The sequence below is a fragment of the Scophthalmus maximus genome, chromosome 8, assembly GCF_022379125.1.
Source record: "Scophthalmus maximus strain ysfricsl-2021 chromosome 8, ASM2237912v1, whole genome shotgun sequence".
In the NCBI taxonomy this organism is placed as follows: Eukaryota; Metazoa; Chordata; class Actinopteri; order Pleuronectiformes; family Scophthalmidae; genus Scophthalmus; species Scophthalmus maximus.
Window position 1 is genome coordinate 13,336,062 of NC_061522.1, and position 19,528 is coordinate 13,355,589.

General features: G+C 44.0%; 1 protein-coding gene across 10 annotated transcripts in view; it reads right to left on the reverse strand.

Annotated features, from left to right (window-relative positions):
- LOC118312495 (nuclear factor 1 X-type) overlaps positions 1–19,528 on the reverse strand; it is a 107,861-nt gene that overhangs the window by 85,868 nt on the left and 2,465 nt on the right. For 9 of the 10 annotated variants that reach the window (XM_035637123.2, XM_035637125.2, XM_035637126.2 and 6 more), the window contains exon 2: positions 14,207–14,290. In XM_035637123.2, coding sequence (XP_035493016.1) covers positions 14,207–14,290 — 84 coding nt within the window. Of the gene's footprint in view, positions 1–10,079; positions 10,248–14,206; positions 14,291–19,528 lie in introns of those variants that run through there. The other variant, XM_035637122.2, reaches the window with a different exon arrangement.

Consider the following 19,528-nt stretch of genomic DNA (forward strand, 5'->3'; position numbering starts at 1 on the left):
GGCTTTGAGAAAAAAAAGATATAAATGAAGTGCAAGAAAAATGTGAGAGCATATTTTCAGATGAGATCACATGTGAGCTCTGGTGTTGGGTGATCCTGTCTCATACGGTGCAGCAAATGAACCCGGCGACACTGACCGGCCGTCTCCAACAGGATTTTATCACCTGAGTGAAAGTCGGCCTGAACACACACGAGCCAACGTCATAAATCTCTGCTCTGCTCTGTCGCAGAACAAACCTGCAGACTTTTTGTTTTGGATATTGTTTAGGCAACAAAGTCACAGTGTGGAGTTGAAGGACTTGCTCACGACATACACACACACACACACACACACACACACACACAAACACACGCACAGAACTACATATATACGGGCTTGCTAAATTGTACTTCACCTGTATATCCAATTCAGTTTTAATTATTTCGCAGTTTAATGTTTGTTCCCAAGTTTTTACCACTTTTTCTGCAGACATACTGTACACAGTCGACTACATGGTGCATGCACGTGCATAAAAAGACAGGAGGCAGGTGCAAACTCACAGGCCAGAGAGGCGAGAGTCAACAAACACGGTCTGTTAGTTACTGTCAACTGTAACTGTCAGTTTTTAATCATCCCTAGTTTGTTTATTTAGCTGTGGTCAGGTTTTTTACTTATACATCTCCCATACTCCATAGCAAAATTCCTCCTTTTAGACCCCGGAGAGAACATTCAAACAGTATTAATTCCTCTTGCTGGGAAAAGGTACGGCCTTTTCCCGGAGCAATCCATAACATCTGAATATAAAAATAAATACGAAGAGCGGGCGCGCTCTTAAACCCAAAGTGAGGAGGGAAAAAAAACTGCCGGGAAGTTTGACGGCAGTGTATGTTTTTCCTCTGTTTCCCCAGTGTCTGGGGAAACTTTTTTTTTTCTCTGTAGTCACCCTCACTACACTGCAACGCGATGCCACCGTTTCTCATTCACTCTGCCTATCTTCTTTTTTGATTAATATCTCTACGCAGCGTCGTCTTTTTTACCTCCGTCTTCTCCTCTTACCCTATTTACCCTGGCTCTCTCTCCTCCCCTCTCTCTCTCTCTCTGCTGGACGCCCCTGTGCCAGTTAACTCACCACAAGCCAGAGGGAGGACCGCAAGAATGCTTAAATCAGCATAATTAGGCCTGTGTGTACTTTAAACACACACGTTTCCCCCAAGCCTGGACCCCTGCCACCCGTACAACACAGTGTACGCAGCCACGGCCCGTCTCTTTGAGTCAATAAACACAAACGTATAAGCAGTCAGCCTCACGTTCACACAGTATACACACACACAAATACATACATATACAGTGCATGAGGTGAAAAATGATGCACCATTCCTCCCCCACCTCGTCGAGTGAAGCTACCTCCCTCATACAGCCGTAACCGCCATCAGCACACCATGCAGTTTGACCGTTTACACTGTGCAGCTGAATGGGAGGGGAGTGAGTCGGCCTAATATGGGCGGCTCAGTGCTGAAAAGTTACAAGTTTGTTGAAAAATTTCCATAAGCAAGCCGGTAAAAATTAAGCACGGGCATGCACTAAAACAATGGCCTGGATCTCATGTTGGGTTTGTGGTTTTTGTCCCACACACACATGTGTTTTTAGGCTGCAGCGGTGCGTTAACAAACAACTGCCTCCCAGCGAATCCACAGTACTCGGCTGCATATGGGGATTATCAGCAGTCATTACAGACCATTTAATAATAATCTCCACCATCAAAAACGAATCTCTCCAAGCATGTGACATTGGGATGGCCAATATCACTGGCTGAGTGGATCATATTAGTGAAGATGAGAACTGATTAGAGATTGTTTGGCATTTCATCTCAATTCAATTATCACAGAGGAATCCACGCAATTTGCAAGCAGCAGCTCATTGTTGTCTTCATCTGCCTTTCTGTTGGGGCGAAGCGTTGCTCGACGTGTGCGTCTCTGAGTGAGATTAGGGGGTCATGACGGAGAAGACACCTTTGAACTTGCAGGACTAAAATACCTAAGAGAAAAGTATGAGTTGGTGACTTAAGCCTCCAATAAAAACATTAAACTCCCTCAGGAGCTCAAACACTCACAGATCCCAGAGAAGCTTCAGGTGCAGGTGCACACTGCGAGAGAGGTGGACACATGCACTTCCACAGTGCCAAACAACGCAACGCAATCTTGTGAACCCGCAGATAAGAAGAAGAGCGACAAACATGAGCGGCCTGTTGCCCAGCCTAAAGATGCACGGAGAACAAGTAACTCTGGTAAGGTTACTTAGGCCACGGGCTTTGGAGGTACAGTGGTGTTGTCATGGACTTGATATGTCATTAAAGCGAAACATGAAGTGAACGTAGCCGTTCCCATTCACAACATCAGCCGCCTCAAAAACAGACACATTTTATATGGCCGCAGCTCAGCTTTCCTCTTGGCATTACACTCGAGAAAGTGATCAGAACGCCATGCTCAGTGTTCCTTGAAAAACAGTCAGCAGCATTTGATCAAAATGGTGTGATACTGTTTATATGCGGGTACACACGGAAAACTAGCCACAAAGAAGCGACTCTGTGTCTCTCTCACTCTGTCTGTCTGTCTATTTCTCTCTCTCTCTCTCTCACACACACGCACACGAGGCGGCATGAACACATTCATTTCTCTGTTTGTGTGCTCACACAGCTGTGGATCTTGTGCAGGGTTCAACCAAGGTAAAGATATGGTATATTACGCAATGGCTTATAGATTTTTCCACCCCTGGCAGGCCGCCAGTGCTCTCAATGGGAGAGAGAGTAAGTGTGACACAGAGAGAGAGAGAGAGAGAGAGAGAGAGAGAGGGAGAGAAGGGGAGGGTTGGGCGGGGGGGCGATCAGAGAGCAGCACACTTTGTTCCACAAAGTCTGACTCACTAACTGGATTCACTGGCAGCTTTGCTGGGACTGCATGCCTCTTTGACCAGTAGTTACACTGTGTGTGTGTGTGTGTGTGTGTGTGTGTGTGTGTGCGCGCGTGTGTGTGTCTGTGTCTGTGTGTGTGTGTGTGTGTGTATTTAGAGCAGCAGCAGTCCACATCACCCAAGGGAGCGATACTGACCTAACAAATATATCTAATACCAATATAACTAAGTGCTGCAACAATTTTAAAATCACCACTCATCAACAACACACGCACGCACGCACATTAAACAGGGCATGGTGTCTGACCTCTGTATTTCCATCAATAATTTAAAGATACAGTATGTTTATATTGGCACAAATTAAGGCTTTTACGTGCAGAACAGTAAGTAGTTTTTGTTTGTGCTGTTTTCCTCCTAAAAGGCCGACACTTAACCTTGTAATACTTCATGGTTCTAGGAGCATGCAAACTTATCTGACAAAGGAAAACAGTCCCTAGACTCCAGCGTTGCATTGGGGAATTGCACAAATAAATGCCTTTGACATGAACAACAAAAAACTCTAATGTGCATGCATGACAGACATTTCATTGGAGACCGCTTCCAAAATGAGACTTGGAAGAAGTCAGCAGGAGCGGTCCAATCTGTTTCGAATCAGACGCTGTCAGGATGATCAATCCCACTGTTTTCTTGGGTTACTTACTGAGTACGTGACATGCATATGCTAATGAAACTTGCGCGTTTCTCATATCAGCCGTGTCCATATTCTACCGCCTGGATTAAGAAGGCAGACATACTGTTCACACACACGGCAGAGAAATGCATTCACAGGGCTGATTTGGCCTAGATCCTGTGCACCGAGGTTTCCCCTACTCTTTTAATTGGGCTCTTGATGCTCGACATAGGGTGTACTTCCTCTAATTAGCTATATCTATAGCGCATGGGAGAGTGTATGAATGCATGCATGTGTAAAATCCTCTTTTGAGCAACTCCAAACTAACTAAGAGCTTTAATTTCACGCTAGGCTGCATTGTCCCATTCAGTGGGGTTACCCCCACAAAAAAAGCCCCTGAGAAAATCAAAAAGAACGAAAAACACACCAAGGGGCGACGGAGGAGGGGTATGGAGATAGACGGAGAGAGAGAGAGTGAGAGCGAGGGTGAGACAAACAACAACAACAACAAGGACAACAACTGAAGCTCATCCTCGAACAATGCACATCTCCCACTAACCGTTACTTCTCTTTTAAAGGGAGCTAATTGAGTAGGCGGAGGGGGTGGAGGAAGAGGAGCAGGGTGAAGGTGAAGGGGAGTCTGTCCCAGGCAGCTGCAAGAAGAGTGCAGTTCATTGGCTATAGTCCCTCCTCATATCGTCGATCCCTTCTGGGTAACCTCGCATTTTCACCGTTAGATCATTTCTCCACGTTAAATAATGATAAACTGCGGTTGCGCCATTCACTCTGAATAATGAGGAAGAAATAATGGCGGTTTTGCAAAGGGAGAATTTGTAATTATTAGTCAATGACACATTTATATCATAAACCTAATTCTTACCCCAAAATAAAACCAGAGCACTAAAGCCGCAAAAGCTCTGCAGTGTGATTGAATATAGTTAGCTTTGGGGTACTTTCCACTCTCAAGACAAAAGCTGGCGGAGGCAAACCTGAGAGAGATGTTCAGCACACAGACGTGATTCAGACTCTGCTGCTTCTCTGCCATCTATCTTTCCTTCTATCTGTCTACAACATATGTGAGTGTCCGGACTGATTTCAGACGAGTTTGTGTCAGTGTGTGTGTGTGCGCCCGTTCGTGTTGGTGCTGTATGGTTTGTGTAAACACGCTATATCACAGACCAACATGAGACCGCTATAGGGGCCGCCTCCTTCTGCTGGCCACAGATCAGCCTAAACCTAATCCACACTAGGAGGCAGAGGAGGACAGGCGGGAGGCCACACGTGGACACACACTAACACACACTTGGATGCACACACACAGGCCCATCCACCCGGGGAACAGCCACCTATTACCCGGTTGTGCCAATTGCCTCAGTTAAGCATGATAAATCCATTTTCTATGGGTGGTCAGGAAGACTGCACAGATAAGGGATGAGGAGAGCAACACAGTGTTGGATTTAACAGACCTCCAAGACAGATACACACACAAACGCACAAAAGCACGGGAGGACTGTCCGCAAGCGCTATCAGCATTTTGCTCAGGGCTCTTCAAATACTTCATACTTGAAATACAACAAAGAAAAGGCTAATATTTTTCTCATGTACACACATTTAATTCTTGACAAACATGATGGAAAATGTGTGATTTCACACATTTGAACAAAAGTTTTACTTCACTTAAAAAATCTCAAGTCAACACGTTCCTCCCACAAATCAAGTGCGTTTTCTTTTCTTTATAAAACAGAATTTATTCAGACACTCTTTGACTGACATGGACAAGTTAGTGCCATTTAACACTTCTTCGCGCTCTTTCCTCTGTCCCATCTCTCCGTCCCTGCCTTCCAGCTCTCGCTCTGGGCCAAGCAGTGTAAGGTGGAACTGGTCTGCGTCCAGCAGAAAGGATGAATAAGTAAAAGGAACACAATGTACCCCTGGGTTCTGCCTAGCTGCCTGCCGTCCTGGCACAGTTGGCATGCCACTTTTACCCAGCCTATCGTCCACTAGAGCAAACCTATTCTCTGCCGCCTGTGCTTTGCCTACCAACTAACTAACTCAGCGTGAGCAGGATTAGTGTGTGTCTGTGTGTGCGTGTGTGTGTGTCTGTGTGGTACAAAGCGACACCAGTAAGGTTTGGTATGTTACCAGATCATGCAGGCCCACCTCAGCTTACACCCGTACCATGGCCCTCACCGTCCGGTCCCAGTGAAACCAGAACCCAGGGCTGACACAGGAGAACCATCGTCCCACAACGAGGGGAGGGAAAAAAACACACATATACTGTATGCATGCACACACACACGCACGCACACACGCACGGCTACGGGAGCCTGGTTTGAACTTATAGGTCTTGAAAGTCTGACCAACAATGAACTGATACTGGTGAATAGGACAGAATAAAATGAATTGGAATGTGGAAAGATGTGTTTAATTCTGGGAAATGTTTAAGACAAAATATTTCTTTATGTCTTTATATACCTATTTGCTTGTTTATTCAAAAGGGGACATGAATGCCACCATTTGATGCACCTTACCAGGTTATATCTACACAATATTTTGCAGCTCTATAGTCCCTTTAGAACAAAGAAACAAATACAAAAAACAGCACAGCATAAGAATAAACACAAGAAATGCAATGCAAAACAGCACATCAGAAATGTCAGCAAGACCATATATCATATACAAACTGACTGTGTGGCCTCCACATGTAGCTGCAGCCACACACTTCGTGTTTCTCCAATAATTCACAAACACTGCGCCTTTATCTCCATCACCAAAGATACCAATCTCCACGGTTTCTTCTTCTTCTTCTTCTTCTTCTGTTGCTGTGCATGGCTACAGTATGTATAGCTTTCACTGCAGCTTTCAACTGCTTTGCCAATCTGCACGGTTGAGTGAATTTCAAGGACTCATTTGATCTCCGAATCTAAAACCACTTTAGAACTGCAAATAACCAGGCATGAAGCGCTTACGAGCAAACAAAACTTCTTTTTTTTCGCGTGTCAACTGTGCGGCAATAGTTGAACAATCTCCCGCACAGTGTTAAACATGTCTGAGTTTGCAGTAAAACAAATATTTCAAAAAACTAAAAACTAAAACTTGAAAAGTTGGCATTGCTCGTGAGACGCGCTGTATATTAGCAGCCCACATCTCATTTGGATAAGCGGGACTTAACTGAAGTCTGAAATAATTGAATCCAAAACGCAGCGCATCAAAGTTTTAATTAACGACGCCTCGGCGACCTTCAAAGCACATTAAAAGTTTATGCAAATGCGTCTCCGTCACAGGGATGTGAGACAATGCCACGCGTGGCCCGTAAAAAGCTCCCGGTGCAGTTTGGCACAAGGCGCGCGCGCCACTTTGGGCAGCTCGGGGCCGTCACCTGTACCGGGGCCATTAATAAAACATCGTACATTGTTTACACCGGTTTTGCGTGTTTTCTGTGGTTTGTGAATTATTGACGTGACTAAGATAGAAGAAAAGAGGAGTCGATGGAGTCACACAAGTCATTCAGAATAATTCATCCACCACGCGCATGTGTGTGGACACAAAAAAAAAAAAAAAAAAAAGCAAACCCGTGCCTTTTGCAGCATGAAGCCGCAGATCAGTAAAACAGGCTGATTGAGACAAATTCATGTTCAAGTTAACTTTTAATTACAGGCGTGGATGAGAAAGGTGCCACGGCAGGAGGCACGGGAGTTTTTCCAAGTTGATTGTTTTGGACCGGCGTTATCTTAATATCCTCTAAATATGAACACACGGAGACGCAAGAGAACACACAAACAAACCAGCCCCGCTTGATAAGTGTCGGGAGGACCGGGAGGCGCACCGACAGCAGCCTAAAGCAGATCAATATGTATCGCGCATATGGGCAGCACGCGTCCATGCGGCGCTCGTGTGAGAGGATCTGCTGCCAATTAATTTTAATTAATGGAAAGAAAGAGGAAACTCGATGCGGACCTCTGCCTCATAGCCACCGCCAGGCTTGGAAAATTATCTGTAGCCTACTAAATATGCAGCAGCAGCAGCAGCAGCATGCAGGGCTGCTGGACTTATTTGGCGGAGCAAATCAAATGGACCGCATTGATTAGAAAAAATGTCCCCCCCCCCCTGTTTCAAAACTCACAGACGGCGGGAAGGTCAAGAGAAACTGAACAGGGGCAGGAGAAATAACAGACAGGCGCGTTATGAGAGATGGAAACCATTCTGATGCAGCCACTGCCTGCGGCTTTATTACAGTAATAATAATTATTTAAAAAAAGGAAGAAGAGGATTTGATGAAATTTACTTTTGCATTTGATCAGGTCTGACCTCTTGTTGCATGGAAGCTAAATGGAGGCAGAGAGAACACAAGCTATACTGAGGTCTGGTCAGAAGGCCTGAAATAACACTGCATGTTTTCCACGGAGCTCCTCTGCTCTGTTTAAGGAAAGGAATGATTATAATTTGTCTGCTGCATCACTGGTGGTGTGTAGTTCTAACGTGACCTCAAATACATTTTGGAAAAATACATACATATGATGGGTTATTATCCCGTCAAGCAGCAATGCTGAGCAATGTGCCTCAGAAAGGAGGGGGGACAGGCCATGACCTCCCTGCTTCAATGAAAAATGTTAACCCATGAGTCTAAAGCTGAACAGCTCTGAGTTTGTAATGCAAAAATATTCCACAGTGTAAATTAATGCATTAGAATTGTAGTGCATGATTATTAAATATCTTGCACTGTATAACTCCTGACTAACTGAAGCGTTTGACCTCATATTTAAAAAGAAGAAAAAAGAAAAAAAAGATAGATAAAAACACAGCATAGTAATAAATACTGGTATTAAAAGGTCATTTCCACAAAGCAGTGGTTGACGAGACAAAATAGTGAAACATTAAAATGTCTTTTTGCTCCGGTGTCTAATGTGATAAGTCGAGCGGCAGAGGGAAAAACGGACATGCGGCGGCTAGAGCTGCAGCTCTCGTCTGTTAACTCTGCAGTGGCTGCACAAAATATGGTAAATCTGAGAGTAACACCCTGATAAAAATACAAAAACATAACTGCAGACACATAAATATATTATGATCAAAGACAACTGTGAGAAAAACTAAAAAGGTCATTCAGTTTGACCTTTGCTGTGTGGCAGTTGTGATCTGGTTACATTTACAGATAAAACTATAGGTATACGTGCATTTAAACAATAAGGCATACTCAGCACACAAGAAATATATTTTCTGATGAAAAAAATATAGGCTTATAGGGTTTATTTCATTCTTGTCAAAATGACCAAAAGGTTAACTTGGCCCCCGGCATCAGTGTGTGAGTTGTAATTAATGAAAGATTATTATAAGTGATATAAATATAAAACAATTCAAGGGTAACATCGGGGTCTCTGGGCTGAGGGAAAATATATTTCCAGACTTTTTCTCTGTATAGTGTCCTAGGTGTGTCCGGAGCGGAGGCCCGAAAGGTCAAAACTGAGTCCAGTGTTGCAAATATTGACAAAAACCTAAGCTGCATATTCAAAGTGATTGTATTTATTATATTATTCACCATGTATTTGTTTAAGACAAGCAAATTAAAAAACTAACACTTAGAGTCCCCTCTAACTGAGACACAGTCCCGAACGGCCTTAGAAATTACGCACCGGATAGTGAGTTGTTTTTTTTTTTTTCATTAACCGAGAGAAGCTCTTACAAATCTCCATCTAACTCTGCCTTCAGTGTAACAAGTGAACTGTTTAAATAACATGTAGGATGGGAGCTGTGTTGCTTCTCAAAAGGTCAAATGTTTTTAGTATTAATCAAACTGCAGCCACGCACACGCCCATCATTCCTCTCTGTCGCCTTTAGGATGCGTAACAAAAAAAAAATCCAATTCTTTTTTCTTTCTTTTTTTCACAACGAGGCTGCAGAATTAGAATAAGCCAAACGAGGGGGGCAGTTATGAATGTGTTCCACGGTGACCCTGAAGGCCCCCACGACCGGTCCGTGACCGGGGACCGGCAGCTCCGTCAACCGCCGCGAGTCCGAGTCCCGCTCCGCACGAACAACACGAACTGTTCTACGACCAGCCGACGTGTGGTTTGCAGTGTTTGCCGATGGAGCCGTTTATTGCCGCATTTAGCCGCCAACTGTCCGGGGAACGAAGCCCTTCTTCCCCTTTCTCCAACCTCCGTTTTATATAAAATAGATTTGGGAGAAGCGCCATTTTCTCTCCAAACCATGCGCACTGAGACGCACAAGAAAGCCCGTTGGAGGAGTGCCATTAAAAAGAAAGGGGGAGAGAGAGAGAGAGAGAGAGCGCGGGGAGAGAGAGAGAGAGGAGGTTAAACACTATCGGGGGAAAGAGAGCCGAGCTGGAAAAAAGGTCCCTAAAACGCAACAAACGACAAGCAGCGGCGCGGCGCGGCGCAGCAGACAGCGCAGCGCAGCGCAGCGCCGGACAAGCACACAGCGAACAACCCGGCGGCGCACGACACCGGACAAAAAGACAAGAACGCGACGGAGAGAAGCGTGTAAACGGCGGCGCCCCCCCTCTTACCTGTGTCAAGCAGTAAGGAGAGTACATGGTTGTGTCTAGAGATGAAAGTTGGAGTCGTTGATAATAAAGTTGGATGGAGATTCGCTGCGGTGCCGCATTGCAAAGCCGCCGTGGCTCAGTCCAGGCTGAAACCCCGCCTCACTCAGTGAAAGCTCCGCACTAACTTTAGGAGAAAGTTTTTTCAGCTCTCCCTCCCTCCCTCCCTCCCTCCCTCCTCCTCTCTCTCTCTCTCTCTCTCTCTCTCTCTCTCTCTCTCTCTCTCCTAACCGCTTCTCTCTCTCTCAGATCAACACAAACTTAACTGTAGATTTGAAATGATCATTTTTACCGTAGGAATTTTCCTCTTTCCTGTTCATGCTTCGCCTGACAGAATTCCTGCAGCACATGGTGGCTCTTATATGGCGGTGCTCAGTGGTGACTTTAGTCACTCTATCGTTTTTGAAAGTATTTTTATTCCATATATTATTGATATTTCCATTTTAAGTCACAGTTGTCCGGGGGTAGTTATTATGTTATTCTTATTCTATCTATCTATCTATCTATCTATCTATCTATCTATCTATCCATCCATCCATCCATCCATTTATCTATCTATCTATCTATATATATATATATATATATATATATATATATATATATATATATATATATATATATATATCTATCTTTCTATCTTTCTATCCATTCATCCACCCATCTATTTATCTATTTATCTATCTATCTATCTATCTATCCATCCATCTATCTATCTATCTATTTATCTATCTATCTATCTATCTATCTATCTATCTGTCTAAATAGATTTCCCTTTTTTGGGGACACACACTTCATGTTACTTACATTTTTTTTCATGTTCAGTGCAATCGCAATATTCCAATGAGCACTTGTCATGTCATGAAGTTTAAATTATCTTTTTAAAGCTAATATTTTTGGATTCTGTTTTATAAATCAGCCTCTAAAAGCTATGCGAAATGCAGATGCAAACCCAAATGTGAACCAAATGGAAAAACGCAGACACGCAGATTTTGCTGTTGTGAATTTTTTTTGTCAGCAAATCAGCTGGAAGGTGACCTACAGCTTGCCACACGCATAAAGTAAACTAATTCACGTGTCTTACTGTAAGTGGAAGAGGACCCATATCCTTAACTTCACTATTCAATAATCTTAATGAAAAAATGTGCCGTGGACAAAGTATTTGACGCAGCTGAAAGATAAGCTCAAACGTAGACCTTTTTCTTTTTTCTTTTTTTAAATTCAATTAACAGTTTATCACGGCTGGATTTGAAGCTCGACTCTGTCAGCTCCACTTTGGCTGAGGAGGCTCAGGGCTGTTCATTTTGGGACAAGAAGTTCCTCATCTGGAAGTTATAAATATTTACCAGAGAGAAAGAGCATCCAGATATTCTGAATATTTCTGGGGACCTCTGTGAATGTCTTTGAGAAACCAAACAAGTCCAAAGTTATTGCAGCCAGTTGTAAATTTGCAGTGTCTAAGACTGTAATTTATTCAGCTGTGATACCTTTTGGATTCCCCTTCCTCTCCCTTTTAACCAAATCCAAGTCATATTCTGGTGTATACTGTACGTGTATATGGAGACAAAAGATACCTGAACTTGGGCGAAGTGGTCTAAACCAGGCTCATTGTGACTCCTATTGTATGGAAGCGATACACTCTGTTTCTAATCAGGCTTGGCTTTATCCTCGCCCGCTGCCTGCTCCTCAGCCTAATCAAACTCATATATGCAGGCAGAGTGCCTGCAATTATACATAAGCCCCGGCCTTGTGCATGTGTGTGTATGTGTGTGAGAGAGCCTTGTGAGAGGTTTTGGAAGATGTGTGTGTGTGTGTGTGTGTGTGCCTTGGAAGTTGTGTGTACACTTCTGTGTGTGCATATGTCTGAGTGTGTGCGCTCGAGTCTTGCGAAACGTGTGCACGCACATGAGCACAAGGGTGCGGTTTTGGGGGTTGAAGTCACCCTTGTGCTCGGATGCCAAGTTTTTCAGGGGGATATGAAGCTGTGCAGCTTTACGAGACCTCAGCCTATGTAGGATACTTAGATACTCACACCACAGACACACATGTGTATATAAAGTGCTGTGTATAAACACACACACACACACATGCATGCATATACATACATGGCCCCAAATGTCTTGCGGTCAAAGATATGTTGGCACCAGCAACTAGAAAAACGAATTTGATTGAAAAAAAGAAGAGAAGGAACGCACTAAATAAAAGTGAAAGAAAGTGAAGCATATTGAGGTGTAGTCTATTCCTTTCCCAGAGTCTCTCCTCTTTCCAAACCACACCCCACACGGCACAGGCCCAAACCCCAAAGCCTTTGTGTGCTCCCATAGATTTCGCTCCTTCTCTTTTTGTCCAGCCCGTTTTCTGATTCTCCGTGGTTCTCTTCAGTGACCCCGCTTTCTCCTTCTCATAACCGACCGCTGTTCTTCCTCTCTTTCTGCCGTTTTAATCACAGACACGTCTCTTTCGTCCTTACCGGCCCGTCTTTGTCTCTGGCTTCAGTTTTGGCCCGGGACGTTCATCTCAGTATTCGACACCGGCGCTTGGCCGTAACAAACAAACTACAGCAACCTCGGGAGTTACAAAACACTGATGATCCGGTTTTCCCTCCGAACAATCGGGTCTGACCATCACCTACGAAAGCCCCTCGAGCGCACATGGCTCTGGTGGTTTCTGAGTCTATGTTTACCATTAGAAAGCACACGAGAAAAACCATATGGTGGATCTAAAATTAGCATGTTGTGGTCTTCCATTGACACACGGCGCTGCCCATATACTTGCTGTTTACCATTGCCTCTGGCTAGCCCATTAAATATTGAAAGTGATGTAGCATACGGACGCTGCCATTAGCATGCTAAATGTGTGCGACAGGTGGTTGAGGCTGCCTTTCAAAAGGCTCGAAAAATGTGAAAGGAAAATGTGCGTAACTGTACCATTTACTACACCGTACAGTGTAAATATTGTTTGAGTAAGCTGTTTATGTGTGCTCTGGGAGAGAGCACGCCAGTCAAATGCATACGGGCATATGCAGTCAGAAAGAAATGGCTGACTAGCCGTTATGGCTGACAAGCATATTACACACAGTGTGGATCCCAGAGACTCTATGGATCTGTTTGCAATCTGAGTGTGTGAGCTGAGCAATGTGTTACGCCGGCTGCTTTTCATGTGCTTACTGTGTGCGATAGCTGCTCGTATTTTTTACTCAGACCGGTCTGGATTACTGCATTTCTGCCATGTTTGTACCCAACAGGAAGAAAAGTTGTAGATATATTTTTTCTGGTCTGATGTTGTCATTCCTTAATTGCTTTGGCCAAAGTATTTTACTGGCAGACAAAGTTATCTATAAACTAAAACTGAAGGACAATATTTTTACAAATATATATCAAATGACCAGATGCAGTACACATCATATACAGAGAGCGTCCTGCAAAAAAATCCCAACTTCAATCTGGTGATGTTTTGCATTTGATGTTGTTATAACTGGCTGCTGGCTTTGTCCTCCATGTAAAGAAAACGTGTCCGGACAAAGCCAAACTTCTGACAAGCACAAGTAATACCTTGTAAACAATAAAAAAGTAATAATAATAATAAAATATATATATATGTGTGTGTGTGTGTGTGTGTGTGTGTGCGACGCAGAAAGGTTGACTGCATGAGGAAATACAGTGTTTTTGCAGAGCACTGCTGCCACACATCAGCACAGTTGACAGACGAGTTCAGGACATCCATGACGATATGTGGGAGAGTTTACAGGAAATGGGTATATGAGCATGCTAGAGATCAGAATGTCAACACTCCAAAAATGTGGATGTGTTTCCTGGACACATTAACCCCAGAGGCTCCGATGCAATATCCAAAGAAAGAATGTAATATAGTGGTCAACATCCCCCATGGTGAAGTGTGACCGTGTAAAAATGACTGTGCTGTATGAACGCCCTCCTCCGCCCCTCTACAGTAAATCTTTACAGGGGAAAGAGGAGGTTATTCTGAATGCAACGGGCTTGTTTGTGTGTCCAGGAAATACATTTTGGGACATAAATACAATCAGAAGGACAGATGTAGAGAGCTTGCAGTGTGTTTGTGTGTGTTGTTGTATATACCCTATATGTATCAGACACGAGGAAACATTCAGGCATCCCTGGGCCTCTAGAAGGATCGTCGTTTACCAGGTAGGTGTCAGTAGCCTAAAAGACAAGGAGATGGTTATTCAGGATTAGTAGCATAGTGATTTTATTTCCATAACATTAGTGACTTTAGACTGTGTTTGCCAATAAGTCACCAGATATTCTACCATTTGCTAATTAAATGTGTACATTTCATTCAATGTTTACCAGACAATGACATTTGCTGTTCTTTGAAAAACAAGCCCTGATTAATAAAGCAGTTAAAAAACAGACAAGACTTTGAAGAATTTAATAAAACTGGGAAAACATTTGTGAACAATCGTGTGTTGACATCCCCCTGATCAAACAGGGGTTTCCTTGCTCCCACTTTGTTAGACAGCAACTAAATTGTACCTGTGTGGTGTGAGACAGTCTTACAACCCCTGCCTGTTTCATTTCTCCACAGAGAGCGCAGCACCTGCTAACAACTCTTGCACTATACATTCACAGCCAGACTGTCTGTAAGTACCAGTGTGTACGCATGCACGTGTGTGTAAGTGTGCATTCAGGGAGCTTCATTTGTATTCTAAGTCAAGCAGGCAGGCAGGCAGGCAGGGTTCTGGCAGGGCCCGGAGCTGTGAAATGGGCTCTTCTTGCAGTTCTGCCATTGATTGGATCAACCTATCCCACTCTACTTAGCTGAAGGGAGCCCAAATCCCACAGCCGCTGTGCCGTTCTGTGAAATCCTATTTCATTTCACAACTTTTACGGATAAAAAAGCGTGCACGCACGCATGTGCCAGCTCAAGACCCCATGCCACATTTATTTAGCCGAACGGGAGCGGAGAGAAAACAGCACATTGAGATGTGTGGGAACGTTTAAATGCACACACACACACACACACACACACACACACACACACACACACACACACACACACACAGAGTCTCACCCTCTCGAAAATATAATCACCTGCACATATATACATTTTTCCACGTCCATGTGCTCTGCCTTGCGCACAAACACACAGCAACACACACAAGCACTCACACACGTGCATGCCACTTACGCAGACACACAGACACAAACCCCATAATAAGAGCCAGACGTTGGCAGACCACACAGCCCTGAGTTGTGGTGAAAACAAAGGCTATTCATATCCCTCGCAATGAGAGGTCTGTACAGCTAACTCTCTTTCTCCCTCTCTCCCCCGTCTCTCCCCTCAGCTTTTATTACAGATAATCTGCACTCGCAAACCTTCCATTTTTCTGCAATTGTGCGATTTCTAATCGTCTTTATTAGTCCATAAACATGTTTATTTTTTTTATTTTTAGTCTCTTTATATTGCGCAGGCCCTCGGTTCCTTAAGGAGGCAACACAGTGCCCATTGTTGTGTCTAAAGAAGAGGATGAAGCCAGGAACGGAGTGAGAGAGGCCTGCTGATAAGACAGCAAAGCATTGTGGGAATGGGGTAGCAGTGTTCCTCAGATGCATGCGTGCATTTATATGCTGCTGCATACACAAACGCACTCACACAAAACACAACATAAACACTCAAAGACTGCCTGGCCACACGTGACCGATAACGATACGATTCGTCTGATTGGCCAGCGGTCAGAATAGTGGCGGGGATCCACGGCACCTGCGTGGGGATCCGCAGCAGGGTGCGACCCGTCCACTATCAGCGAGCAGACCACCATGCATCAGGTGTGCTGGAGCCGCTGTGATTGGCTCTCCCCAGCCAGAAACAGGATCAGGTGCACTAGCAAGGCTCCTCTGATTGGTTGATCCAGACCCAAAAAGCTGCGGGTGGGAGAGGGCTGTTTTTATTGGCTGCCACTGCCTCATTCTGCTGGTGAATGGGTGCTTGAGTGGATGGCACTGGGACAACTGGTTCAACTGAGACTGTATGAGACGACACACTGACTATTTGAAACTACCGTTAGTACATATGTAGCCCCTCATACGCAGGGAATCTCAGTGTTACTAACTTGACCCCAGGAGCTCTCTGGAACAACGTACAAAAACAGAACACAAAAATCGACTGCACTCCAACACTAGATAATTTGCACTCATGTCATATTAACCAGCCAACAAAGAGGAATTTAAATGTCCTATTTATGTTGTCGGCCACAGAAACAAGTGTTGATGAACCGTCATGCCATTGTGCAACAGTGAATAACATGAAGCTAATGAATAGGCTGAGCTCTGTACCTGCCACTGGGGAGGCCATACTGACTCCCTTTGTAGTAAATCCCAAAAAAACTCCAGGGCCCCAAACGCTCTCTCCTGCAGCAGTGTATGAATTATATATTGTACTATATATATAGAACATATGCCCAGCCCATATGGCCAGCCCTGAGCGAAAAAATCTCAAAGCCCCTCTTAATTAACATTTTAGAGGAAAGATTTGGAGGCGGGAGACTGAGTCAGTGACCTATTTGGAGTCCATCATCGCCCAGTGCAAATGTGTTAATTGAGACAGATTTTCCCACTCCACAAATATGTGGAGTAAGGGATGTGATGGAGGATTTTTTTCCCCCCCTATTCTGGCTGAGCCATCTAATCTAAGGTACGGGTATACGATCTCTTTCAAAAATGAATTTCCTTCTGCATCCACTGACAAAAGAAGACTCTTCTCTTTCACATTCTCCCTCACTATAGCTCTATCCTTGGCGTGCTCTCTATCTGTGGCTCTATCTCTCTGGATATATGTGTTGACGACCATATGGCCAAATTCTTTGGAGGTGAGATCTCCAAAACCTGCTCACACACTCACACACACGCACACACACACACACACACACACACACACACCTCCACAGAGCTTTGTGTATGAAAGGCCCTGATGGTGGAATTTGTTCTCAGATGGCTCCATTTTAAAGCACTTGAATGGCAAGATATCAATGATCCTCCTCTCTGTCTTTCTGTATCTCACATTAGCAGTTACACACTTAAACACTAATTCACCACCTACGCACGAAAACTTATAGTGCTCTCACACACACACACACACACACACACACACACACAAACACACACACACAAACACAAACCATCAAGCACAACCACTATCACTGTCAGTCCATCTTTTAAAAAACATGATTATTATCACCACCGTTGTGTTTTAAAACTGTTTTTATCATCATGGTTCGGTGGCTGAAAATAACATTGCCAAGTTTAAGGCACAGGATAAAAATGGGGGGATGGGGGAGAGAGAGAGAGACAGAGAGAGTCCAGCCAACCTGCGTGAGATGGCAACCACTTCAAAGACGCCGGGCCGCATCGGCGATCTGTTCCACGGTGTGTGAGGGGTGTATGAAAGGCAGAGATGGCCGCTGTGTGAGTCCCTGCCAAAGCTACCTCTGGGAGAAATGTTGGAAAAATGTGATTTTTCACACAGCTATCTCAGGGGGGGCGAAGGGAAAACGGAGAGAATAAGAAAGAAGATGAGAAACGTAGGGGCCGCATTTGAAAAAAAGAGGGATAGATGGATGGCTGAGCAGAGTGGGGCTAATTATTTCACTCCACTTGTGGTTCCTGGAGGTTTTGTTGGGTCAGAAGTAGAGCCAAGATGCAGTGCTGAAGATTGCATTTGGCTTAATTGTGCAGTTGTGTTTAACAGAATAGTAAACGGTGGGATTCTGGATACGGCATGAGGCGCACGGTGTGAACAGTTTCTATTAAGGAGGCCTGACTGCAGGAGGCAAGACTATAAAATAATTTCAGATGACTCAAGCAAAAAGCATTTGTCTTTCGCCAGAAATTCAACTGTGTGTGTGTGTGTGTGTGTGTGTGTGTGGTTCAAATCGAAGGCTCATATGCTTATCAGTTGAAACTTTTGAATGCCTGAGTATGTGAAACTTTACCAGCCCTAACAAAGGCTGTCCCAACTAAAAATAAATATGTAAAAATACATAATTTCACCACAACTGTTTCTGCGAAACAAGTTTGAACAGAGCTCACATTGTGACACACCCCGAGATTCTCTTGGCCTCGCACCTCGTCTGTCAACTACTGATCTTGCTCGACAGGCTAGGCTATGGATTGCGGCCTTTAGATAATACAATGCCAACTGTAACACTGAACTTCCCAGGCAGAAACATATCGCTGCCACACTGCGTGAACCACATGTCACCCAGTGCCACCGGCAGCCTTTCTCCTACACGGATCCTTACCCTGGCTTTTCTTAAATGGCCAAACCACACTCACTCAGTTAAGACTCAGCCTCACTGGCTAAGTGCTTTTAACAATGAGGTTTGGACTGGTACAATCAGCCCTTTGTGTCACACAAGGACTGATCCGTGGGGAGATTTACTTGTGGTTATGGTTCTAATATGGCAGAGTTCACCACAAAGACCAGGAAGCATAGAGTTACATTAGAAAACACACACACATACACACACTCACTATATGACTCAGTAGGGTGCTGGCGTGTTGAGCTCAGTTGAAATATCTCACCCACCTCCAACTTAACTGAAATGATACTCTAAAAAAATGTATTTGATAATATGTCAAGGTTCACACCCACCCCTCTTGCTTGGCACCAATAACAGTCTTGGCTTTCATTTGACTGACAGGTTCAGTGGTTGGCAGGTTTCCTCCACAACAACCAAAGTACAGCCGACTCTGAAATTTTAGGGCCTCAATAAAAACAAAATGAGGATTGTAATATCGCTGCCAATTATGAAGTATTGTCTGTTGGTGCCTTTACCTTAAGAAACAAAGACAGATAATTGAACAGCTGACATCACAAATCACACTAGACCTGCAGTTTGGCTGTTTGAGTTGTGTTGTTGTGCAGGTGTGACCCGAGTGTCACATCTGGAAGGACCACTGTAATAAAGTTATGTCACACACACACACACACACACACACACACACACACACACACACACACACACACACAAACATGTCACTAATGCTCTAGATAATGTTAAGTTATACAAAAACAAAGCAAAAAACATTTTTTATTTTACTGTTTTGGACACTTCCCTTCACATCTGAAATGGAAATAAAACCTACCGAATGGCACTTAACAGATCAGTGTATCTTGTTTAATAATATGTAGTGTCCTTTCAATAAATAAACAGCTCTAAAATATCATGACAGTAGTTTTCAATTACACAACTAGTTTTATCAGCTATTGGGCATATTTTTTTTTTTGCTTAATTTGCTTTTGCTTTATTGTTTTTATTGGCAAGGCATTGCCTCCTGCCAGTGACACTGCCATTTCCAAATTACATCCAGGTATAGTGTTTCAGCCATTATGAAATATTTTCATGCTATTTTTAGGGTTTAATATTTCATCACCCCAGA